Raw genomic sequence first — 27,497 nt, 5'->3', positions numbered from 1 at the left:
TGGTAATAGAAAAAAGCAAGAAATGTCTTAAAAATATTTTATTTTTTCTGTCTGACAGTACACAAAAAACTTCACACAGAAATTAAAATTTGTTTTAAATCTGAAAATTTCTTATAACCATGGTTTTTCATCTCAAGCTTCAAAAATATTTTAAAAATCATTGATTGCAGTTTTTCTTTTTCTATTTATAGGGGTACAAGAACATATATGGACAGTTTCAAGAGAAGATAGGAAAGAAGAAAGACAAGACTAAGAATCATGTGACAGCATAAATTAAGTTGTGATTAAGTTTACATTTGATATTAAAAAAAAGTATGTACAATGTACACTTTTAATACATATATGTACTATAAATGGGGTAGGGTGGGGGTTTCAAACTTCCTCTAGCTTAAACTATATATACATATGAATTTACTCTTGCAAATATTTAAAAACTTACTGCGTATTAAAAAAATGGGGAAAGTTGAAATTCATGCAAGAATTTCCAATGACATGATTCTAAAACTACTGCTATTAAAATATGTACACCCAATGAGGGGAAAGCCCTCCAGACCCTAGCAGTTCTACATAAAACAAAGGGCATACACTGGAAACTATACAGAAATATATACATGAAATATACATTTATATATCTATATATACATCGTCTGTACCCTAGATAGACTTTAAGTAGGTAAAAAGCCTTGAACACACATGGTGGATACGCTGGAGTAAATATCATATGATATACCGATGATATGATACATTGTATCATGATTCTATTCAGTATGGGGTAGATACGTTGAAGAGTAACAATATGTACAACTGTTTTGTTATGGTAGAATGGTAGGGATGACTTAACATAAAACAAATAGAGCTTGTCAAAAAATTATTAGAAGTCGTTAAGCCTTAGTTCTGTAATTTAAAACTTCTTCAAATTTCCATTGAAAGTCAAAAATTTTTGTAGAATTTGTAACTTGGAATACGCCTGGACGTAAGCAACACCAGATGAGTTTTCATTAAACAAGAGAAATGACTTGAAGACTTCTAAATGTATCCCGCTGTGCTTGGTGAAGAGAGAATTGACCGACGAATTCGTGGGTGTCTTCAGTTGAGTTTTGGTGAAGAAAAGAAATGGCTGGGCTTCTTGCTGACATGGTTGCTCTTACTGGAGAACCTAAAACAATAAATTAGCTAAAATTAATGCCAGATATAAAATCTATATCATACATACATGTATTAATGATTGCTATTTAAGATAAACACAGCAAATTTTTTTTTTCATTTAACAGAGTAGAATGTTACTGTTAATTCTAAATCAGAAATAAAGTATTGAAGAAGAGATGCAAAATAACTTTAAGATCATTATCTTTGATATCAAATATTTAAACCAATCCCAGATTACTTCACAAACGGTCATTAATGTGTTGACCTATATATAGGTTTTATTAGTGTATAGGATCTGGCCCCAGGGTCATAAAACTTTGAAGAGCTCTTTTTTGATCTAAGTCTTACTTTTACAAAAGAAATATGTAGTGGAAAAATGAAACTGAGATCAAAAGTGAGCTCGTCTAAGTTTTATGGCCAAGGGGCCGTTAATACATGTACCTGAAATGAGTTTACATTATGGACTTAGACCTAAAAACTATCAGATGTTTATTTATACCTGTACAAGGTTTTTAATTTGGACACATTGAGATTTAATATATAAAATCTATTTCATTTTTTATTTTATTTATTTTATATAATTTATCAGTTAACTCACTGGATGAGTTCAAGTATTTGTAAAATTTTAATACCAAGTTCAGATCTTGGACTCACTGGTTGCGTCCTATCATTACCAAATGTAAATGCCTCAACGAGTTTATATCATCAACTCAGTCTGTAGTCAGTCACTCACTGAGTTCTAAAATTTGTTGGATTTTTATGCCTGAACTGAATTTGTACCTTGGACTTGCTCACCAAGTCCTAGAATTTATCACATCAATTATACCTGGTGTCCTGTACAATTTAGCAGATGTTAATATCTGTACTGAGTCTATAACTTGGACTCGCTCACCGAGTTCTACAATTAAACTAATTAATTATACCTGTACAATTTAACAGATGTTAATACCTGTACTGAGTCTAGATCTTGGACTCGCTGACCGAGCGTGGCATGGGAACTAGAGGTGGGAGAAGACGACCTTTCTTGCCCTTACTACAAAAACACCAGAAGTCAGTGACCAAAAGACTCGGCCAAGGACAACACAACCATTTACCCAAAGACACACAGATACAAGTGTTAGCCTACAGAGAGCCAGCCTTGCTGTTGTTGATATTTATAACAGTGTTAGTCTACAGACATTTAGTCTCGCTGATGAATATTAATTACCAAACCAAAAGCCATGCTGGATACATAAGGGATAAAGAGAAGGAGAGTAAAAGCTATGCAGGAAGTTTTTTAAACTCTGATTAATAATAGTATGTGCAATATTACCAAACCATAAGCATTGAATGGTTGATACATGGCGATAGGCACTATGAGAGCTGAGTAACGTATGATTTCTACATTAATATGTTTTTTCAGTCTTCATGCAAAAAATGCAATAAATATATAGCAGCATATTGATCTCCATTTGCATTTTTGCTGAACATCATGCAGCACACTGAATTCCAATTAGTTTAGATAGTGGCATCATAGTGCATAGTTAAATGTATATGAATTTTTAAAAATTTTCAGTAGAATTTTATAATAGATAGAGATGAGGAGGGGAAAAGATACATGGGGATGATAGAAAAAGACAAATGACATTTTGAATTGATCGCTGAAACCAGCACCATGTGCCTCGATAACACTTGTAACAGCTTTTTGCACGATTCTAATGATCATCGACACTGAGAATTCAATCAGAGTGAAGGACACGGAATACAGACACATATCATATGGAGCCAATCTCTCAGTTCAACAGAGCACTGAAGATATCTCAACAACTCTACAGAACAAACCAATACCAACAAGACTCTCAATTCAGGACCGTGCGGCAGATATTAAGATTGATGCAAGCCAGCTCAGCTAGGGGACTAAATCTTGTACAGGTGCAGGGTCTTATTCTTGGCCTTTGAGACTTGCAGTGACCTCTGAAGTTTAATTTACTCATTATGATAAATGAACTATAGGACAAGATTTCCCAGTCAATAGTCAATATGAGAAGAGAGATATGGGATCTACTACAAGATAGGATATTGCTGTTTCAGCATCAACAACTAGAAAACAAAGCACAGACAATGCAAAATGGTCAGAAATGCTGTACCTAAGTTGTTGGAGATCAAAGAAAAATCAACTTGAAACCTTTACTCAGGAACCAGTATCAACACCTTGACTTCAGTGACGACTCAACAAAACAAGAGGATTTTGATGTTAGGAAAATATAACCTGTCCATGACAACCCTCCTTAACTTCAGCAGCAAACACAGTCACCATCACTTCAGTACAAACTTGATGAAATGTACTTTAAAATGATATGTTATGATAATGAATTTAAAATAACATTAGTTAATAGTTTTTTTTTAGTAATTTAACACTGATTAATGTCATATGTCCAAATTTTTTGTTTCAGAGTGTAATTGATATCATTACTTGGATTTTAAAATCTATCTGGGAAAATACTTGTATTCCTTGTTCATGTAAAGAAATGATAAAGGAAAAACTTTATTTTTCCCAATTTTACATTTGGTTTTACATTAAAACATTTTTAATTTAATTGGTTTTTTTTTTTTTTTTTTACACTTTTACACAAATAGTAAAACTGTGGTGATAACAAATATCCTCAAATCAGTGCAAGCATCCGAGTACAAACATATGATATATAATGTGTATATATACATCTATTAAAGGGGCATGGTCACGATTTTGGTCAAATTCTATTTTTATGTTTTTACTATTTACAATGCTTAAGAAATGCATTTCTAATGATCAAATAAAATTTGATAGTCATTCGTAGAGTTATAAGAAAGATACAGGGCTTACAATTCTTTGTCATGTAAACAAGGCTCGTGTCCTCTTTTTGTTTACATAGGTTCAATTAACAAGTAAAAATTCCTTTTCCAGCTTATTTTAATTTATTTTTTGTATAGATAAACAGTTCTTAACGTTTAATACATTCGTTTTCAGTTTAAAACTGAAATTTTTACTTCAACGTTAAAAATGTAAACAAGCGCTTTGTTTACATAACGAAGAATTTCAAGCTCTGTAACTCGCTTATAACTCAACAAATGACACTCAAATTTTCGGTTGACTATTCAAAATGCCTTGCTGAAGCATTGTAAGTATTAAAATCGAAAAAAAATAATTATTGACCAAAATCGTGACCATGCCTCTTTAATTCTGGCTGTTAATATTGATATACATGTACCTGTCCACATATTAATTAGCTGATGCTTAATATAATATAGGTCAAGATGAAGATATTATGTAAAGATAGAATTTTTTCCTAACTTCATCAACACCATACTAAACTTTTTATACTTAATCAACAGAAGAAAATCTCTGCTTTTTTATCTTGATTTTTCAAATCAAAATTTCAAAATTCTTGTGTGTTCAGACCCAACTCTAAACATCTTGGCCTTGTTGTAAATTGCTTCTGTTTATAAGTCCTCTATATAAGGATGCTCAACAAATAATGCATATACAAGTATGTAAATGTACAAGATAAAGACATTTTATTCAACAAAGTAAAAAAAAAGTCCTGGCTCTAGGATCATGAAGCAGTAAACTGAGACAAATTGAATTGCTGCTTCATAAAATTTACATTCATTACATATCACAACTTACCTTAAGCTTCCCATTATTCAAAGTGTCAAATTACAACACAATAAGACTAAAGCTTAAGACCTCTCATAATCCTAGAACCAAGAACAAGTCTTGATACACAATCCTGCTTTTCTCATTCATTGATAAACTCTATATTTACAGTTATATATTTAAAAAAGCCTTTCTTATAGATATTATTTCACATGTCTGTCAACGAAATCATTTTATTGGCTAGACCTTACACTCTCAGGCCGTAAAACTTAGACAGGCTTTTGATTTCATTCTCACTTTTACCAAAGAATATGTACAGCAGAAAAGTGAGACTGAGTTCAAAACTGAGCTCACCTACGAATAATGGCTAAGCCTGGTCCCTGGGTTATAGTTTGACGAGCTCACTTTTGATATCAGAAATCCACAAACCAGAATAGTGAGACTGAGTTTAAATTGAGCTCATCTAAGTATTATAGCCACAGCCCAGAGTTAGGTCCCTGTGTTGAGTGTGTGTACTTACTTGGGGGTGAAGGAACTCTTGCCCCAGGTCTTGCTGCGGAAGTCCTGGGACCCTGGAGTGTGGAGGGGGCCCAGTCTACTGTGAGGCACTGCAACAAATAGATTACATACTGCAACTTTTTATGTAAAAACGAAATACTGGACCTTTTTCAGTTGAAAAGAAGCTAGAGTATAGCAATCAAAATTGGAACAGATAAATAATGATAGAGGCATTTTGTGGGGGTTTTTCATATCATACTTTTTCTTTTTACATGACATATTTTTTTTTCATAACATGTCTTTGAGACATTCTTTGAGGTAATTTTATTTTTAACATTCTGTTGTTGACCAATTTTCAAAGCCGACTAAATTCCATAACACTAAAAAAGACCTGCCATTTCATTACTTCTGAGCTGTCATGTGGTACTATACATATGAGATACTTACTAGCACCGTCCGGGGTCTGTGGAGTGTGGTACTATATATATGAGATACTTACAAGCACCGTCCGGGGTCTGTGGGGTATTGTACAATATATGAGATACTTACTAGCACCGTCCGGGGTCTGTGGGGTGTTGTACTGGTTGGGGTATATGTTCTCCTCGTCCACATTCAGATAGGACTCCCAGTAATCCACCGGGATCTCAAACATCTTCTCCATCACCTGACAACACAGAAAGCATTCAGTGTAGATCAATGATGTAGCAAATAAAAATTCAGTATTCAATCATATCTTAAATTCACTAATCAATAAAAATCTCACTGCAATAAAAAAAAAGTTGAAAAGCTTAATATGCTATCACAACATACCATGGCCTGGTACTTGGTCTCATTGATCATCTGTAGAGGTTCGGGGTCAGCGACAGAGTACCCGATGATGGTCGGGCCAAACACCTTGGCCAGGTTGGTCAGGGGCATCTTACAGTCCGGGATATCTCCAACTCTGTACAAAAATAGATCAGTAATGAATTTATATCTGAAACCCCAAACACTGTACAAAACAGTAAAACTTGGGTGGGATTTGTTACCTGACTAAATGGAGTATGAGGAAGGCCAAGGTGTCAAAGGAGGGAGTGGGGCGTATTGTGGGAGGGGTTGTTACCCAAGTAGATGCAGGGTGAGGAAGGCCACAGTGGTGTGTGGGGTTGGGTAGGGATAGGGGCTCGCAGTAAAGGGGTGTGGGGTTAGAGAGTGTAGGAGTTGTTTGTTACCTGAGTTGATACAGGTTGGGGAAGGCCAGGGTGTTGAGTGGGGTTGGGGTAGGGTAGGGGGTGTGGAAGGGATGGGTTAGGGGTTATTGGGTTAGAGGTATGGTTATGGTGTGTGTAGAGGGTGTTGGAGGGGTTTGTTACCTGAGTAGATGAAGGATGAGGAAGGCCAGGGTGTCCTTGTTGGCCTGGGGGAGCTGACTGATGGCCTGGTACATCTCTGACAGACCCAGCGCACGGTCCCTGTTCTCTGTAACACACAGAAAATACAACAGTCAAACACAAGTAAACATAGAAAATACACCACATAACACACAGAAACATTGAGTCAAACACAAGTCCAGTAACACACAGACCCAAGGTACATCATAATACTGGCCCCAGGATCATGAAGCATTTTCAAACTTAAGTCCAAATTTCAATCATTCATAAAATGAATAATTCTCATAAGATTATGGTTGGAATTAATAACTTTCATCATAATATAGAGACACACTTTAATAGCATTTCATTTTTTCGATGTATTCAACCACAAGGCAATAAGACAGTGTACAAGTTTTGACTTAGGTCTTAGACTGCTTCATGATCCTAGAGCCTCGTCTCTGTAACACACACAATCAGAAATTGTGTAACCCACGTCCAAAAAACTTCACAAGTCGTACACGTCATGACAAAGAATCAAACACAAGTCATGTTACACATGGAATCATTACAAGTCATCCTTATCCCAAATTATAGTTGCTTTAAAACAGTATCCAAGTCCTGCATTTTGATTGAAATGATTAATACAGAGACTTTTGTTTACATGGATCATTATTGCTTAGAAAAAGACTTGAAATTGTGTTATTTTTACCTGCGGCTCCTACAAAGTCCCTCCACAGTCCAAAGGTGACCAGTGGCTCCTTTAGCCCCCGCAGGAAGTCCTTCAGACAGCCGCACACCACGTGAATGTCGTCTATGTGGGACTACAATGTTAAAATGTCACATGCATTGATCTTACACTCTAACCAAAATTCTCTGCTTCAGATAACACTTAGAGCAAGATGTAGAGTAATATTATGAAGTACATTGTATAACTTATTAAAGCATGTTATAATCCAATGTGTTGTTCATGTACATAATGATTTACAGTTTGTAACCAATTTAGAAACAATTTAACAACAGCATTCAAACATTTAAAACACTGTGTATCACAAAGCAGATTCTTAAGCTGAAGCCTCTTACCAAATTTGGCACTCCTTTTCCTTTCATGAATTCCTTCTTTAATTCTTTGACTTGTGAATCAGCACTTGAAAAAGAAAAGAATATAAGATGAAGGTTAATGAATCTTTTCTTTTAAGAAATGATAGTAACAGGAAACTCATGGAATCACTTCTATTTTCTACTTAGTCCAACAAAAAAAAACATCTGCCCAAAGCAAGTTCTTGGACATGTAAATTCATGAATTAGTACTATCTTAAGAATTCCACAGATGATTCATTCTAGATTTTGATTTTCGACGTATGATACATACCCTGGAACTCTGTAAATGCCCACTTCATTCAATCCCCTGGCCTCCACTTCATTAACACAGTGCACCTGTCAATTAAAACTCATATTTCAAATATTCTTTCAAATTAAGAGGGCTCAATGGTCGTGGCTATTTATAGACTGTATTGATCTCCTATAGAAGAAGAGCTCTTTTGTGAAAATTTAGGGAAATACCAAAATTTTTAGAGTTAAATATATGGATTTTTTCTTTACTAAATAATACTTTGTAGCTAAACAAATTGTGCTCTAGAATTTTAGGAAAATCTTATGGTTAATTTGTTGATCAATCCAGCCTCCTTAGAGTAACTTTAAACAAATCTTAAACACAATTTTCACAGAAGTCATCTTTTCATATGAACACAACGACAGATTTTAGCTTCTTAAACACAAGTTTCATTTGTTTTATATGAATGCAATGTGCAAATTGCATTTTTTTTTAAATAAAAAATTTTTTCTTGAACTTACCACAATGGCAGGTATCATGGGCCTTTCTAGGGGAGCAAAATCACTCATGACCCCCTGAAAAAAGGATATATTTACTTTTATTAAACATGTATATCCTAACTTAATGACAGATTCATTTTGTTTTTAAAATCTCATTCTTTCTTTCTTTTCTTTTTTTGGCTTCCATTGATAGAATCCTTTAAATATATATTTCTGTGATATACTGACCCCCACAAGCTTGTTTCCTCCAGGTGTGCCTGGGGCCAAAGGTATACAAGGCAAGGGGAGGTTATCCTTGCAGTCAGGGTGACAGGTGGACCGACAGTCTACAGAAAAATAAACAGCTCTCAAAGGCATTCTTATTGCACATTGACTGTGTACCTGTACACGTAGCACAAAACCATCTAATATGTTCCTATTAGGAAATAGTCAGCGTTACTTTATTGCTTTGAAATATTTAACACTTCCACATAGATATGCATTTTCAACTCCGAGCCTACTTCAATTAAGGCAATGCTTTAATACAGATCTACACACACATGGTAATTTTTTGTTAAGTTAATTATAAACAAATGATCATGTGTATGAGTTTATTAATTTTGTAAATTATTCATTAAAAAAATTTGAATCTTCTTATCATCCTCTTAACCTATTTAATTTCTTACCTTTGCATTTCATGGCCAGCTTACCAAACCTGATTCTCTTTCCACACTGTAAAACAAACCAACAAAGGATAAAGTCATCTGTGTATACCTGATAGATTCAAGTCATCAATTCCTACAGTACATAGTTCACTTTGTAGCAAAATAGCTAATGTTTATTGCAGAACAAGTTAATGTAATTTCACACACTACAACAAGTTGCTTGTACCTTGTTTGTGTCTTGGATAAAACAGGATAAAATGTACCCACAGACTTAACAGGTTCATACTGTCTTTGAAGGTATAAAACATACCTATAGACTTAATACAATTACAAAGTACTCACTGGTACACAGTTCTCTGGTTTGATGACTGTTTTTGACATGAAAACATGGACCCTGTTCAACCCTTTGCTGGCTGAGTGGGCTTTGCGTAAAACTGGTGTTCTGTACAATGAAAATAGATTGAACATGATTATTCTGTTTTACTTTTGATTGATTTAAGTTTTTAAAAGTATTTAAAGACATTTAAATTTTGGAAAAAAAAATTGGGAGAGGGCAACATTATTGCAGCTAGAAATAAGGTAACTTTGAAAGGAAAACCTTTCTGTTAATCGAGAATGATGAGTTAAATATGAGAAAACTTTTTAAAGACATGTATATACATGCATATGCATTAGTGAACACATACTCTGAGGGAGTGGTTTTAAGGATCCCGCGGGATTTTCTTCGTTTGTTGTTATTGTTTCGGGGAGTCCCATAATACGAATCCTCCGACTCCGGTTCACTGTCTGAAGAAAAAAAAAACAGGAGATGAAAATCAGTTGCTAACCACACTCATTCAAAATATTTACTTTGATTGTAATCGTGCTGTACTGAAGAATTTCCTGAAAAAAGAACACAGAACAAAGTTTTTGATTTTTTTTAGTTTCAGAAAAAAAGTCTTCCAATTGATCTCAATCACTATTTGTAGATTAAAACAGTAAAAAGCAAAACATTTGCTAACTGATGAATAGGTGCATTTCAATGTACAGACATATTCTCCTTTGTAAAATGCACACTTGAATACTTTTAAATATGCAAGTGTAGTGATGTTCCAATCATCGATTATAATTGAAAATCGATCGATTGTTATCGCATTCTAAGCGCTCGATCATAAAGGGATTCATTACGATTAATCGGTAAAGGTTTTTTTTTTCCTTTCGACGTGCACATTTCATAAACAGAACATTCTAGACGCGAACTATCTAAACCTCAAAAAGGCGCTCGGTCTGAATATGGCTGACATGTCAGACGAGCCCGATATTCTTACTCGGGAAATATAGCACATTCTAGAATTTGGACGCATTTTGGTTTCAAGAAAATTAATGTTGGACTGCCTACAAAGGAAAATCTTTTGAATATAGTTTTTTTATCGCTAGAAATACTAAGTAAATCAAATTACGAAAGCCTAGTAATGAGTCTGTTCATTGTAACTTGTTAATTTACATTTATTTAGCACTACACTATAAAATATAAAAATTTCCGATTATAATCCATAATAAGTTAGTTGCGGGAAACCGATGATCGATTATGAAAATCTCACCGATTCCCATCACTATGCAAGTGTATTCAAAACATAAGACAACTTTGAAATGTTACAGAGAAATTTGCACTAAGCATACCTGCATCTCTGCATGGTGCTGGCATGTGTTTGTCCAGGGCTGGCTCACTGAAGCTCTTGTTAAGAGTCTTGACGGTCTTGACTTCAGTTTCCGCGGCAACAGGTGCCCCGTCTGCTCCAATAGTCACTGTTGTCGTGGTGATGATGGAGTTGTCTCTCTAAAACACAAGGAAATATTCTACATCAACACAAAATTTATACATTCACAATTATTTCACAGCTCAATTTCTCTACAAAAAAAATATTGATCATCTAACTCTGAGTGTGACCACATTCACATTACCGTATATACAAAAATTTTCGCGATTTTCTAATTTTCGCTTTTTACACAATCTCTTTCAAATCACAAAATACTGAATACGCAGAAATTATATTTTGTGTTATTTTCTGTAAGACACTTTTAAAATAACAAAAATTGACTGACCCAAATTAAAAATGCTTCATATTTTCCCCAATTTTGCAAATTTTGTGACACACAAAAAAACCCTGGATGTGCAGTAGTTTGATTTATTTTTAGTTTAATGTATAAAAGAATATCTTTAGAATTTCTTACTTCATCTCCGCTTTTCCTTTTCTTAGGCAGCTCTTCTTCCATAGGAGGGGCAGAAGGTCTCTTGATTTTTCTGCCGTTTCTGAGGTATGTTGTATGGAGGTCGTCTTCCGTTTTGTCGTATTCATCGTCTGACAACATGGAATGGGCAGACTCGTTGATTGTCCGTAATCTGTAACAACCAATCAAGTCCAGTGAATCATCAGAACTAGGTTCATAATACACAAAATGAACCTTGCAACTTACATGCACACATTTTTGAAATACTCAAAGAATGAATAAACAGTAGACTTGATAATTGCCCTATTTGGCCTTTAGTGATCTAAATGAACCATGAAATCCACATTTCCACAATTTTGAACCATTCAAATCGAAATATACATTCAGTTCATAAAAATCCCTTTTCAACCATTTACTGCTTTTATTTAATTTAAGCTCATGAAATATTAATTGTCACTGCTAGATTTACACTCATGATTTAGTAATCCTGTTTATTAGAAACTACAAACATATGTTCTTGATTGCCAAATTATAAACAAGCATTTACAAAAGTACTAAAAGCACACATTTTAAAATAAAATTATGTTTCAGGCTTTTTGCTCATACAACATGTACAAAGTCGATATTTCAAAAGTGACAGACAAGACAGATCATACTTTAAATAAACTCAATAGAACTGAAGCATTACTGTTGCATGGACATCTAATATGATTTATACATGCTAAGCTTAACTAACAGTGCCTAAAACATCTTCACAGCAATCAGAAATCATGGAACCTTCTCATCTCTCTAGCTGTTCATATCAAAACATTCCACAGAAAAATGCAATTGAGAGACTATGTATTCACTCATAAACTTTAGTTAACTTTGAGATGTTTATTACTACATGCTCTGAATGGAAAGTTTTTTACAGGCATTATCAATAAATATGAAGTTCAAAATATCCATACATTTTTAAAACTGGTAGTGAACTAAATAATTATCACATCCATTTAGTGATATATATCACTGATAATAGCACTCTTAAATACAGAATATAATCGTTATGTAGAGCATAATACTGTAAATTCCTTATTTAATGTGAGAAATAAATATCCACGTAAAATTGCGAGAAGCATTTCACACAGATTTTTAAAATCTCAATTTTTCAGACAGATTTGAGCTAAATGAAATTATAACAAAACATAGGTGCTTGCGAGTTTCCTGATTCTCCTGATTTGATGCCAAACAGCGGAATTGCGAAATTAAGTACAATCATAAATAAGGAATTCACAATACCATCGTTTATATTCTACATAATCATCATATACCAAGTGCTAAAATAAATCATACAAAAGCTGTTGTTTGTAAAATGACATGATCATAATATTGCTTATCAAAAGGTATGGCATTATTATTGTAAATTTCAAAGCAATCAGGGTGAAGCAGATTAACAATGCAAAGAATTGCCATCAATTTATATGCAATCATCAATGTTTTCTTGTTTTTGAACACATGCCTAAAATACACCTTCTACCTTTTCCTCTCCTGGTGAGATACTTCTGACTTCCTAGATGAAGTACACATCTCAATATCATTTATAATATTTGACATGTTCTTTTGCTTATTTCTGTTTATAAGATTTAGCCATTAGTTTTTAAATCATTTACTGTTCAGGTCAGAATGTAGAATTTATTTCAGCATTACTAAGTTCAAATAATTTCACTTTTAAATCATCATATTTTGTTGTAAAAAACTCATTTTCTAGAACAGATGAAATCATACAATTGATCAGACCTAGCCTTAACCACGATTATAAAAAAAATTACCAATTACAATCCAGTTATCAACTAAACACTCTCATTTAAAGATGAGTGCACAAGTTTCAGGAATGCTGGTGTGATGGGGCCTGGTAAATTTAACTAAGTTGACTTTTTGTAAAAAAAAATTTACCCAGACTCTAAGACTGGCAAGTCTGTGATTGACCTGGTTTTTACCTTTTGGATGGAGATCCTTCTAAATGAGATCGATGAGTCGTGCTCAGCATGAACAGCCTCTCTCTCTCCTGCTCGTTGAGTGTGTTTCTACCGTTGCGGTCATTTAAAAGCTCCCTGATGAGCCCTATCTGCCGCTCCTAAAATCCAACAAGAATAAATGACAAATTAAGACTTTCTAAGAATAACACCTGATTTTTGAGAGATTAAAAATTCATTTTACACATTCATTATTTTCAAGTATCTCACTTCTGAGCAGTCTAATTGGAAATAGCTTTCACAGTAGGAGACAACAAAAATGGTACTTGGAGCTAATTTTAGATGACACTGGCTTCTGATTTCAGCTTTACATTTTTAGTAAGGGATATATTTTCCACAAAACATATCATTAATCATTTTCTGATGTTGGTACCTGTTCGTCTCTTTCGTGCTCAAGGAATTGTCGTTTTTCAAGTTCTTCCTCTATCTGACCTCGAGCATGTTTAAGTTTTAAATTAAGTCCGCTGTTTTCCGCTTCCAAGCGACGAATCCTCTCTTGTAAGGCATCTACCTCTACCTCCAAACTGTGCCATTTTATTCGACATTGTTCCTGGTTCTGAACAAATCTTCGGAATTCTACCCAATAAATGACAGTTGTTATGAGAATTTTTCCACTAGATAATGTCAATGTTTTGAGATTTAAAAGCTTTAATGCCTTTATCCTGCTTGGATATCAGATAATAAATAATAATTTATGAGTAATGAGTGTTCTTTTATTCACAAATTAAGAAAAAGATGATGGTTTGTCCATATATACGAATATAAATTAGTAATCATAGGCCTTTGTTACTGAGAAATGTAGATCTTTAAACCTGTTTCATCTCCTGCTTTTAGAACTCTCGATTTTCTCATGATGTCATCATAACTTGCCAAGAGTGACAATTTTCCTTCCATCTGCAAGTGATAACAATAGAAATATAACACGTATAACTTACTATTATACAGTCACGTGTCCTAATAAGATCACGGCTTATAAAATTATTGAAAAATGATCATAACTAATTTACTCAATGAAATAAAGGAACAGGTTGCAAATAATGAAATTTCAGCCTGTTTAAAAATTCGCATTAATCTGCAAGGAAAAAAAAAGAATAAAAGCATAATGCATTAACATACAAAATCTTAACAAAAATAAGTGAACTACCTTCGGCATTTTTGTGTAGTCCTTGTTGAAATGTTACAATATCGTCGATAAACTACTTTGGCATTCTCTATTTTGTTTTCACTCTACACGACACCCCCGCTAGTTTTTGAATGGCACCCAATCAAATTCCGACTTTACCCGGTACACCTCGGACGATTCCGTAATGTTCATAAGATGATATACGAATCGGCCGAGATGTGCCGAATGATTCCGACTTTCAGTGTCGCCATCTATCGGTTAGAAATATTAGTTAACTTGTACTTCGTTTTAGTAAAGCATAATGTTTTGTGGTCCTATTTAACTTTATAGGCCGTTGAATTGAATTTAAAACTGTTAACACGTTTTCAAAATAACATTTAAGGTGTTGGAATAACAAGCATAAACATTATATGTCTCATATATTATTAGAGAATTACATCACTGTTGATTTCAACTTAAAATTCGCGATATACACTGTATTTGAACAATTCAAACATTGAAAATTTTGAAAGATCTTTTCATTTTTTAAGACTTTTATTTTTTTTTTATATAATCAATTTGTAGGTATCATCAAAATATATAAAATTGAATTTGAAAAGAAATTAAAATGGGGTGATGTGTACGACAGCAACAAAATTTTCCATTCCACTCCAGTCTACTCTAAATTCTTTTAAAATTTATTTTTATATTGACTTTTAATGTGAATATTTTGCTTATAATATTTTAAAAGCGGAGAACCAATTAGTTCAAATTCAACGTGATCTTGAATTTAAATAAGGGGGGACACCCCATGATCTCCCGCCGCGCATGAAAACAGAATCAGATCTGGTCAGGTGATGAATTGTGTAACGATGTGTCTTGATTAACACAGTGAGAATCTAATAACTAAGAGAATACTCTAATTAAAATAAACGAGCTCCCGGTTGTCGGAAACCCATGCGGTTGATTTCACGCTTCGTTCGTTAATATCTCCATTACATCGTAATCAGCTTTGAGTTTCCGAAGATGTGAGTTCCCCAACTGTTTATTGATGATATATCACATCAAGGGTTTACTTCACACGCAGGCACCGTCCAAGCACAATTTTTTTCCGCAGTAAACAATATTCTTCAACATACATCTAAGATGGAGTTGCCCCCTCCACTTTTTGGAAGCAAAAAAAAAATGAAGTGAAATCAACCCAGATAGCATGACTTTGTTGGGCCAACATTGGCTGTAGGTTGTAAGGTTGGGCCAACATTGGGTCAATGTTGTAAATTTACCATCAGTGTTAGTTGAGACATGATATTGGCCCAACAATGATCCAACGTCTGTTAATTACATTTTTTTATTTTCTGAATAGTTTGTTGGTGGATTACATTTATTAAAACACGCATAACTTTTAAACAATGGTTATATGTTTATACACGTGTTTTTATTATTTTTTTACCATGTTTAGAGATAGAATCATTACAATGTTGCGTTCCCAACTAACATTGACACTCAAGTTGGATGTGTCATGTGTTCATTGGCCTAATGTTGGCCCAACATCGTTAAGCCAACGCCAACCTTACATTCTACAATGTTGGCCCAACAAAGTCATAATGCATGCTATCTGGGGTTATATGTTTATACACGTGTTTTTATTTTTTTTTTTACCATGCTCAGAGATAGAATGAAGATTAAGCACTGAGCACTACATGGCGAATTTACATTTTATTTTTATTTCACTTTATTTTGCTTGTCAAAATCTTTCGATTGAGCCCCTCCTTTCAAAAACTATGCTACGAACCTGACACTAGCGTGTGTGTCAGTTATAGCACCAGGTCCAGTGAACTTTTATGGTTAACAGTAAATTGTTTTCTCTCGATATCGACAGAATAAATTTGAAAAGTCCTTTCCTTTTCTATAGATAGTTTTTTCTTTCTTTTATATACGAGCACGATCGAGTGCTTATTTGCTCTAAACTTCTCTTATGTAAATGTTTCCTTGTTAATGGCGATATACTTTTCGGAAACTAAAGAAAGGTACAATTAATCGAATAATCTATTTTCAAATAATCAGAGTAGGACAAAAGTCATTTTTGAAATTGCATGCCAGTGAACTTGGATAGATGATGGTTGTTATTAAAACGTCCATCAGTAGAACCTCGGAGAGAGAGAGAGAGAGAGAGAGAGAGAGAGAGAGAGAGAGAGAGAGAGAGATTTCACTACATCCAGAGAGAGATTGTAAATAGTTAATAAATATTTTAATATTGGAAGAAATTAAAAGTTTTCAATGATGATGATGATTTAACTAGTGAAGATCAAGATTTAAAAAAAAAAATTTAAAAGCATAAGCTTCAAGGTGATTACATATATAATTATATTAGACATTGGATCGAAGGAGGAGAAAAAGTACCATCACAATATACTTTTGTTGGTTTTTTTTTTAATCTAGAAACTTTTTAAGATACAATATTGATATTTAAAAAGGGGGGGGGGAATAAATGGGTTATATAAACTTGATAATGAAATTTCTAAAAAAAAAAAAAAAAAAAAGATTGGAGGCGGTATTCGTACCCGTTATAGTATAGAAAATGAAAAACTTACATAATCACATATCGATCAGAAGAATTACCGAAGCTTTGCAAATCTCCTTCCCTCAGGAGCTCGGGTGTCTAAAGTTGGTGAAGATATTTATTCTCTCTCTCTCTCTCTCTCTCTCTCTCTCTCTCTCTCTCTCTCTCTCTCTCTCTCTCTCTCTCTCTCTCACAGCACACTAAAATACACGTACGAGTTAACCGGTTACTCTCGACCAATCAGACAATCCGTCTTATTTCCGTATTATCTCTGGTTTTACTTCCTTTGAACAGTCAGATGGTTACACCCCAAGGAAACGAAGTATAAAAACGATTTTTGGGGTGATTTTACATTAAACAAACATGATTTTACTGGAAATCAACAACAGAATAGTAGAAGAAACGCTAACATTAAAATTTCAGAATGCTGAAGCAGGGTAAGTTGAAATATAGCCAAAATCGAACGACTTCCGTGTTCTGTGCCCACCGGTTCTTTAATTCATTAAACTTTAGAAGTTATTTTTCTTCACTGATAACATATTTGATTTGAAATTTCAAAGTCGATCATGCCTGGAAAGTTTGGTAATAACAATGTGTATATATGTGATTGCGTTAAGAATATCGTGATATCATGTGTGTATACATGTATATAAAATGCTGAGTACAATGAACATAGCACTTGGTAGTGGATTTAGCTCAGTCGTTAGAGCTTTGGTGTTTAAGCTAAAATGTTCTGGGTTCGAGCTTAGGTTTGGTCATTCCTCCTTTTTCATTAAATACATGCCTATATAATCCAACTAAATATTTCCTCTCCTTTTTTTCTTCCAGAAATAAACCAGACAATGTTGATATTACAGTAGCTGGTAAGTTCATGTTAAGATTATTCTGAAGTTGTGTAGTTCAGTTATGTAGTGTGACAAAAACAAGCAGTGATTTTTAACATATATTTTAAAAACTGAACAGTAACAATAGAGAGGTTGAGATTTCAAACGTGTACGGGTACGTGTACGTGAACTAGGGGAATCACCTAAATTCTTCGCAAATTACGTCATCAGTTTTTGTGACGACATGGTTTCTACACGTTCTCTAAACTTGTAGAGTGTCGTCTACTCGTAAGTTCAAACGTGTAGCCTTTTACAACAAATTAAATCTTATTGATGAGTGAATGTGTTCTTGTGATACATTATATAGATTTTTAAACTTTATGCATGAAAATTATAAGAATTTTACGCTTTATTTGGAATTAACTATACAAATTCATGTCACAAAACTGCGTCGATTCACGTACACATTTATATCCTACAAGTTAGGAAATCTCAACTGATAAATTATAAAAACGTGTACGTGTATGTGTAGTTTTAATACACGTACGCGTACCCGTACACGTTTTAAATCTCAACCTCTCTAATGTCAAAGAAGCAAAACAAAAGCAACAGTATTCTTTCATATAAAGATGTAATTATCTTTATTTCACAAATATCAATTGCATTTCAGATTTCGATGGAGTACTATATCACATTTCCAATCCCAATGATGAGAAAAGTAAAATCAGAGTAAGTCCTTGTAACCAATGCAACTTGACATCAGAAAAATACAAATAACCTCAAAGCATGCAAAGGCCTGAAAAACAAGAAAATGAATTTATACGAAAATTGATAATCAAGTTTATCAAGTTTTTCAAGTTCATGTACAGTTTATCATCTAAGCTGTTATACTTACATACATTTTGCTGTATAACTCTACATTGTATTATGTGTTGTAATTGATTACGAAATTTTTATAATTGTATGACAAAGACTTTTTATGATGTTTTTAGGTTAGCATTTCCTTGAAGTTTTATAAAGATCTACAGGAGCATGGTGCAGATGAGGCAAGGATCAATAGTTGGCTTAAAAAAGATGAAAACATTCGTTTATCATTGTGTCATTTTCAATTTTATTGAGTGCTTTTTTCTTGTCTTTTTCTCCTTTTTTTCTGCCACTCTCTTTCCTGTTCCTGCACTGGTCAAGATACTCTCTCTCTCTCTCTCTCTCTCTCTCTCTCTCTCTCTCTCTCTCTCTCTCTCTCTCTCTCTCTCTCTTTCTCTCTCTCAAAAACAACTTATGAGCATATTCACTCAAAATTAAGACTGGTCACTTACAGCTTTTGATAAAACACCGGTATTTGTTCTTTTAAAAAATAATTTAAATGGATCCCTTGCTTTTCTTTTAGCTCATCAAGAAGGAATATGGAGACTATTTAGCTGATCCTGAGGCCGGTAAGTGATGCACAGATTTTTCAACATACCGTATATCCAGATTTATTTTTTGTATCAAAAAAGAATTGTTAAAAGGATGAAATTGTGTAACTTTTTTTATTTGTTTCAGATTTTATTTTTTTTTGGCCATTTACAAAGTTTCTTATAGCAAACAATACCAAATATAATACCTACATATTGACTATTTTGAAGTGATCGCAGAAAAAAGCGAAAAATTAAATCAATGCGAAAATTACCTGATGTATGGAATTTGATTTACTCAATCCAATGCAGGTTCTATTAATTAGTGAAAAAAAGTATATATGTTAAGAATTGGATTTATAAATTTGATTATAATTTCAAAAATCCATCCTTCTTATTTAAAAAAGAAAACGTTTGCCAAGTTTGGGCCTTCTTATAGGGTTCATTTTGATCAGACAGAAAAGGAGAAGACAAATAAGCAAAAGTTTCAAAAATGGTTTTGACCTAATTTTTAAAAATACATGTACCGGTATTGGTTTGTTTGTCATTAAATTTGTTGATTTTTTAAAAATACATTATTAACTATTTATTCTCTCCATATAACTTAACAGTAACTATATTAGTAATGTTGTCGGTAAGGAAAAGGTTAGCTTATCTGAAAGAAAAATTGATCAATGATAATATGTATTTTGTGCAGGTGATAAAGGTAATATTTTACAATCTTTTAAAAGTATTACCGGTATTTATTCAGCACATCTGATAAAGTCCATAAAAGCACAGATGAATTCCTTTTTAAGTAAATTTTTATACACATTGTATAAACAACCCCCTTACCATCCCAAACTCATCCTAAAAACCTTGTCACAGCAATATTTACCAATAATGGATACATATTTGTGTATTTATTTAATGTACATGTACAAACCAAACTTTATATTTCACTATGAATTTGTCAACAGTGATTATCTGAAGGCAGGAGGTAGAAAAATTATTTTTTACAAATTCTTCATTCCCGAAAAAAGGTAATTTACATTTTAAGACTCTAAATGAATATAAAACAGACTGGTAACAATCAAAGGAAATAAAAGGCTTAGTCACTAAAGAAGAGCAGATGCTTGCAAGCTCTCAATCTGCCATAATTAAAATTAAAACTTCCAAGTTCCATCTGCTCCCCACTTTTTGGTACTTAACATAGAAGATCTAACAGTTTCTATTAAGGTAAGGGTCAAGTCAGGGTGACCTTTCATCTATCCAATGAGATCATTTTTACTCGATGTATCAAAAACCGTGGAACGGATGGAAGTTATAATTATAATTAGATTGGCAGGCTGTCATCAGAGTTCCCTATCCCACAAATGTTAGCAAGAGCTTACAAGCATTAAGTTTGCTCTTTTAATGAACTTGCCTCAGGTTACAACTTTTTATTCCATGATTATATCATTTCCCCAAACTTAATCCAGTTAGCTAGCCCTCTCAAGAGAGCTTCCTTAGGTTATACCTCTATAACTAGAATGTTGGCAAGCCAAGTGCTCGTCAATGCCTGCACTGTTGAACAGGCCTCTAGTTGTATTATTTTTTTATCCCAATTTTCCATGAATTCTGTAGACTCCTTATTGAACGCAAGGAATTAATATCTGTATAAAATTGTGCAAAGCACACCACACAGATTTGAAGATATTACTTCTTTTTTTTTTTTTTTTAAGTTGTGAACTACTGTAAATTCCTAATTAAACGCGAGGAATTAATATCCGCGTAAAATCGCGAGAAGCATCCTTCGCAGATTTTAAAATCTCGCCATTATTTTCTGAGAGTTGAAAACTATAAGAAATAAGGAGAAAAGTTCAACGTTCGCGATTTTATATTCTCGCGATTTGGTAGAAACCAGCGGGATCGCGGAATGAAGTACTCGCGTAATATAAGGAATTTACAGTATATGAAGCTAAGATAAAAATCTGTCATTTGCAGTTTTATATATTTGTGATATTATGCATAATGACAGACTCACAAAATTAAGTAATTGCATTAGATATTAAAGAATTATCCGCAGTATCTATCATCCAATTTAATCATGTTTAAATGCTTTTAGGTTACAATGTCTCTGTCGTGTTCGACCTTGAGAAAGTGCCCAAGGACTGGGAAGACTGGGTCACCAAGGTCGGCCTACTCAAGCGGAACTGCTTCGCCTCCGTCTTTGAGAAGTATTTCCAGTTTCAGGAAGAGGGCACCACTGGTCACAAGAGAGCCGTAATCCAGTACCGCGACGATGAAACTATGTATGTGTTAACTCAATCAAATATCATATAAAACCAGATTTTTATATGCCTCTTAACATTACCTTTGGTATTTTACTTGATGATTTTTTTTTTTGATTTTTTTTTATGATCTTTAAACTTGCATAAATCATACTGATTATTATCTACTACATGTACACAAAAAAAATTTAACTAGCAAAAACAATAAGCAAAGTTTGCACATTTAATTCATTTTTGCAAAATTTACAAAATGCCAAGAAATAAACCAAGATGTATGGTATCTTATTCCTATCTGGCAAACTGAGAACTGATCTACGACAATCACATTCCTTTAGTCAGTTTGTTTATTTGCAAACAAAGGTTGTTCTGGATATCCTTCTCATGTAATTTACTTAATTTTCAATTCATGTACATATGATCAACTTTTCAAGAGTTATGATACATAAATACTTGTAATATATTCGAGGAATCCCATCGTGGTAACAGGAAGTATTCTGAGTTGTATTTTCGCTCTAGTCTAGACTAGTCAGAGAGGAATTTCGTTTAATATCAACTTTTTCTCAGCTAGCTTTTTATACTGATGAGGAAGTAGATTTTTGTTCAAACTTCCTAGATTTCAAGGACATGGATAAAGGAACATATAAACTTTATTTGCATGAACTTGTCTCACTTCTTTAAAATTGAAAAAAAAATTAGAAAATTTCAAGAGTGATTGAAGCTCTGAATTATAGTTCTTTTACAATACTTGCTTCCTTAAACAGATTTATTTCAGATAATGAGTATCTACATGTATTTTTTTTTTTGTCAGTTAAGTTTTTACTATTTTTGCGGTCTAGTTGACAAATTATCAGGGCTTATGTTTTCTGATCGCTAAGTTTTAACGATCGACACTTGACAATGTGTATAAGATCTCTTTTTCCCCCTGTATTTTACTTGTGGCTGCCAGATAGGTTGTCTATTTTGTTGCAGTTCAAAAGACAGGATTATTAGGCCTTTTTGTTTTGTTGTTTAAGACTTGTTTAGTTTTAACTGTCAATAATTTAAAAGTGTCTATTTATGTGTGGAGTAAATTTACACTATTTACTATCTTAAGCTTAGGATGCGTTTAATACCCCCTGCGCGTGTGGGGAAAAAAATCAAATCTTTAGTGTGGTAAATTATGCATCCACATATTTATCGATAATACCCATGCATATTGTTTGACTATAGAAAACATGTACTTAACCACCAAAATAACCATTTTTACAGGATATGACAATGTGTTCAGGGTCTCTTTCTCTTCTTGTAGGTACGTTGATGCCCAGAAAGACCGAGTGACGGTGATTTTCAGCACGATATTCAAGGACGATGATGACGTGGTGATAGGGAAAGTCTTCATGCAGGTGTGTTGTGTGAATTTATTTAAAACTCCATTTAAACTTATCACAAGTGATGGTTTAGAACAACATAGATAAATGATAAGTTTCTCAGGCACTGTCCCATTTTGTCAAAGGTTGTTTTAAAGATTCATTTTACAGCTTTTTGAAAAGGAAAATAACATGAGTTTTTCTTCTTATAATCAATTTGAAAAATCGAGCCATTCCCCTTTATAATATGAAAATAAAACTGAATAATTGCAAAATCATAAGACTTCGTGAGCCAGGGTCTTAAAAACAAGATATAAATTTTTCTTGGCCTTATTATTCTTTTATAGTCATAATTAATAGTTGGTTTACAGTACATTGATAAATTATAATTATGTAATGTTTTACATGCTCACAGGAATTCAAAGAAGGGCGTAGGAAGTTCCAGCAGGCCCCCCAGGTTCTGTTCTCTCACCGAGACCCTCCCCAGGAACTGGCCAACACCGGGGCCAGGGTCGGGGACAACATTGGATACATTACATTTGGTAGGTGAATTATTACGTTCGGAAGGGGCTAGGGTCGGGGATAACATTGGATACATCACATTTGGTAGGTGAATTATTACGTTCGGAAGGGGCTAGGGTCGGGGATAACATTGGATACATCACATTTGGTAGGTGAATTATTACATTCGGAAGGGGCCAGGGTCGGGGATAACATTGGATACATCACATTTGGTAGGTGAATTATTACGTTCGGAAGGTGTTCTATAACACTGGTAGGTGCTTTATTACAAATGATAAGTGTTTTATTACATTTTGACATTTCTTTATTACATATGGAAGATGCTTTATTACATTTGTTGATGGTTTATTATTATAAGTGGAAGGTCCTTTAGTAGTGCCTCTGGCCTGAGTGTTATTGAAGCCATTATCTATTCTTGATTAAATTGTTATTTCCTATGACACTAAAGCTGTTGTATGTTTTTGATTACAGTGTTAATTCTTACAATACTAAATCCATCATTTATTTTTGATTGTAAGTGATATTTCCAATGAAAATGAACCAACCATATGTTAATTTTTTTATTACAGTGTTATTTCAAATGAAACTTAACAGTCTTAATTCATATGAAAGTGTAATAATTGTTATTTTTATTACAGTGTTATTTCCACGACACACCAGCAAGGCAGCGCGTGAGAATACCATAAACCTCATCCACACACTCCGCGACTACCTGCACTACCACATCAAGTGTTCCAAGGTACGCAACAAGTCTCCGCATCTCACATACTGTACTGTCCTAATTAAACATGAGGAATTAATACCAACATTAAATTGTGAGAAGCCCCCTTTAAATTCTCGTTATAATTAGTTTTTGAGAGTTAAGAACTACAAGAAATTAGGATAAAAGTTCCGTGTTTTTGATGTTACCAGTATAATCTTGCAATTTGATACAAAATGGTGAACCAAGCTTACAGTTGTCATATGATATGTAGCAATATTTACAGTCAGTTTTCATATGCTTTGTAACAAGTTTAAAATCAGTTTTCTTATGCTATATACCAAAGTTTACGGTCAGTTTTCGTATGCTATATAACAATTTCATATGCCTTCTGTCTACATAAGTTGACCCTATTCCGTCTTATTTTAAAGGCCTACATCCACTCAAGAATGAGAGCTAAGACCAGCGACTTCTTAAAGGTCCTCAACAGAGCACGCCCAGAGGTCAAGGACAAAGAGAAAAAGACTATAAGGTCAGCTATTTTTAGATTATTCATCTCTATTTATATATTTTGAATAAAATCTTTTATTACATTGTATGTTTAGGACATGGAAGATAACTTTTTTTATCACAAACAATCTGATATTTTTAGGAAAGTTTTCATCAAATTTTCTTTTCTTTTTCAGTGGGAAAACATTCCGACAGCAGTGAAAGAGTTGAGTGTTTAGATCATTTGAAAAGTCATTCGAACCTGTATCCAAAATACGCTGGACACTGGAAAACTAAAGAATTCCACAAGTGTGCAAAAACTCTGTCTCAAAGGGTTAGCTTTTGAAGACAAACCTTAAAACCAATTCTTTTTCTCCGACTAGAATTCCTAGGGTTCACTTGCTTTTGATTAAGATAATATGTAAGTATTTTATTCTCTCTTTGCAATTCTTTAAATGAGGTTAAATTAGCAAGGAGAGATTTGTATTGAAGGAACTAGTTTAAATCATGTACCAATATGCAATACATATTCTGTATGGATATATTTTTGTCTGTAAATGATATTATTGAACTCTCTTGCATGACAAGATAAAAAAGTGGGTGTGAAATCACCACCTTAATGATATGTGTTAATTTAATTTGTTAAAAATCGAGGCAGTCTCGTTATCTGTGAAATGATGCTATTACATTCAAATTTGTATCATAAAATATATTGTATATGAACAATTTTACATCAGTTTAATTGTAATAAAAAAAAAACCATAACCAAATTGCATTTAGTTTTAGTGTTTCCACTAGTACAATGTGTTTTTGAGTATTTGGTCAGCATGCTCTAGATTGTCTAAAACTATGACCATTTCAGGGGCCCTGTTCAAATTTTAAAAAGTTATCTTTTTCACAAAATAATGTGTTAATTTTCCCCAGTCATCCTTACCCTTCAAAATTATGAACAAATAAGGCCAGCATTTTTTAATTTTTAGATTTACGAAATATTTTTCAAATTATTTGGGTAGGAGGAGGGAAAAAAAATAAAAATAAAATTGAAAAATTTGTCCGTCGAGAAAAAATAAATAAAAATAAAACAATTTTTCAACAATATTTTTTTTATTTTTAAAATAAGAACACATGTCACGGAGCTGCCATTTTTAAAAATATATAAGTAATTTTGGTTGTTGATGATGTTCTTATCATAACATATTTTATCCATGGGCACTGAAAATTTGTGTTGATATATTGTATATGCATGTATAAAAACGAAGGTTTTTTTTTTATATATACAAGTACATACTGTACATATACATGAAAACCACAAAAATTAAGGGAGTTTTCACTTCTTCCTTGCAGAAAAATAGGAAGAAGTTTGAGAAATCATTTATTTGATTAAGTTAACAATGCTATTCACAAATTCAAAATTTAAAATATTGTTACTGAAAATAAATTGGATTAGAAGCATGTCCATAAATGTCAGTAAAAAATCAAACAATTTTTTTTATTTAAAAAAGACGAACTGATTTTTAAAATTTTATTTATTTATGTAATTATACCTTTAATAAAGGAAATGTTTCGTTATTTTGTTAGCTTAATGACAAATAAAATCATTCTCTTTCCTTCAGTCATAAGACTCCTGTGTTCAGTGTGTTTAGGGTTATTAGTCCAACCCTATGACCCACTTACAACCGTTATGTAGAGGATCTATTTCCAAACGGTTAAATTATGATTATTTTAGAATTTATTTTGCAAAAATGTTTTTTAAATAAGTAACTTATCATTTTCTTGCCAATGAGGTTTTTTTTTAAATTTACGGAATTGTAATAGAAAAAGACTTCAACTTCTCTTTCTTGAGGAAATTCTGGCTAAGTTGCCGATCACAAAACTTGTAAATTGTAGGGTTGGACGAAAGCAAACAGAAGTAAACCCAATGGTGTTTTTTTTTTGGTGACTTCTAGTGCCTGTGACTTGATCAGAAAGAACTTGGTCTTTTTAATTATTAAATCAATGCATGAACAACAATAATTCAGACTACACATACGTGATTGCATCAACATTATTTTTATTTTTACCAGAAAGGAAATTTCGGGTCGGAGGAAAAAATAAAATTAATAGCTAGTTTAGGTCCTTTTATTTTTATTTGAATTTTAAGAAAATAGGGTCGGCGGGTTTGTAAATCGAAATTTCAAAAAATGCTGGCCTAATTGTATTTCCACTGGTAATAGAAAACTTGCAACAAGTGTTTCTGTGTCTTGCAAATTCTGAAATTATAACCAAACTTCATGCAGAAACCCCAAAATATAATGTTGTAATATCTGATGATTTTTCTAATATTTCCCCCAAAATGTCCCATATTTCCCCAATTTCAATTACCCTGGCCTTAGTGCCTGCGTCAAAACAAGGCAATAAGAGCCTTCCTGGCATGACTCATTCATAAGCACTGTGAGGGACAAGTTACTGAGCTATTGTTGTAATCTCTACTTATGCTATGTTTTGGCTCTATATGTGCTATCCTGCTACACAACCAACACTGCATTAGCTACTCAAGAATAAACTTTTCCCAATGGTAAAGCTGGAATGCAACAACAAGATGCCCATGATCCACATAACTTATCTGACCACCCGTTCCAAAACTAATATATGACATCTCTTATGAGGAAAGGACCGTTTGGGTCACAAACTCACTTTGGACTAAAAAACTAGATACAGTTTCAGTCAAATTTGCCCTGTTTTAGAGCGATTTTAAAAATATCATGAAAAATTGAAATGTATCATTTATCTACACAAGAATACCTATAAACGAAAAATCTATAAATAGTTACCTGATTAGACTTTCACAAGGGTAATTGTGATTTCACAAACATTGCATTTTCCCGTAATTTTCATAAAACTGAGCAGAAGACAGCAATTCCTCAGTGGTTTTTTGAATAGAAAACTATGTCCACAGCCGTCGCCCACAATGAAACTCGCATTTTAACTTTATCATGTAATAACACATAATATATAATAATTTT

The 27,497-nt window shown here is 33.2% G+C and overlaps 2 protein-coding genes across 6 annotated transcripts; one reads left to right on the top strand and one right to left on the bottom strand.

Annotated features, from left to right (window-relative positions):
- Positions 1-23: 23 nt before the first annotated feature.
- On the bottom strand, positions 24-14,607 carry LOC105341409 (rac GTPase-activating protein 1). Of its 5 annotated transcripts, none has more exons than XM_034454409.2 (21): positions 14,451-14,607; positions 14,119-14,200; positions 13,680-13,882; positions 13,271-13,407; positions 12,811-12,843; positions 11,298-11,466; positions 10,746-10,902; positions 9,773-9,872; positions 9,429-9,528; positions 9,108-9,153; positions 8,671-8,768; positions 8,464-8,517; positions 7,982-8,046; positions 7,693-7,756; positions 7,322-7,433; positions 6,613-6,718; positions 6,071-6,203; positions 5,810-5,924; positions 5,283-5,370; positions 2,096-2,179; positions 24-1,156 (listed from the first exon to the last, which is right to left on the bottom strand). In XM_034454409.2, exons 1-20 carry the CDS (start codon positions 14,457-14,459, stop codon positions 2,107-2,109), a joined length of 1,944 nt encoding a protein of 647 aa, XP_034310300.2. In that variant the 5' UTR covers positions 14,460-14,607; the 3' UTR covers positions 24-1,156; positions 2,096-2,106. The 5 variants fall into 5 exon arrangements, with proteins under 5 accessions (XP_034310300.2, XP_034310301.2, XP_034310302.2 ...); XM_066073225.1 differs by lacking the exon at positions 24-1,156 and adding an exon at positions 1,875-1,980 and having other exon boundaries at positions 2,070-2,179; XM_034454410.2 differs by lacking the exon at positions 2,096-2,179.
- Positions 14,608-17,225: 2,618 nt separating this feature from the next.
- LOC105342876 (actin-related protein 2/3 complex subunit 2) lies at positions 17,226-24,806 on the top strand. Its single transcript, XM_066073193.1, has 11 exons — positions 17,226-17,405; positions 17,797-17,831; positions 18,463-18,521; positions 18,785-18,838; positions 19,180-19,225; positions 21,273-21,459; positions 22,727-22,820; positions 23,200-23,326; positions 23,945-24,045; positions 24,438-24,538; positions 24,693-24,806. The coding sequence occupies exons 1-11, from the start codon at positions 17,332-17,334 to the stop codon at positions 24,715-24,717; spliced, it is 903 nt and encodes a 300-aa protein (XP_065929265.1). The 5' UTR covers positions 17,226-17,331; the 3' UTR covers positions 24,718-24,806.
- The last annotated feature ends 2,691 nt before the right edge of the window (positions 24,807-27,497 follow it).

Source organism: Magallana gigas, chromosome 10, assembly GCF_963853765.1.
Source record: "Magallana gigas chromosome 10, xbMagGiga1.1, whole genome shotgun sequence".
In the NCBI taxonomy this organism is placed as follows: Eukaryota; Metazoa; Mollusca; class Bivalvia; order Ostreida; family Ostreidae; genus Magallana; species Magallana gigas.
Note: the sequence above shows the minus strand (reverse complement) of the source record. Positions and strands in the feature narration are given on the sequence as shown.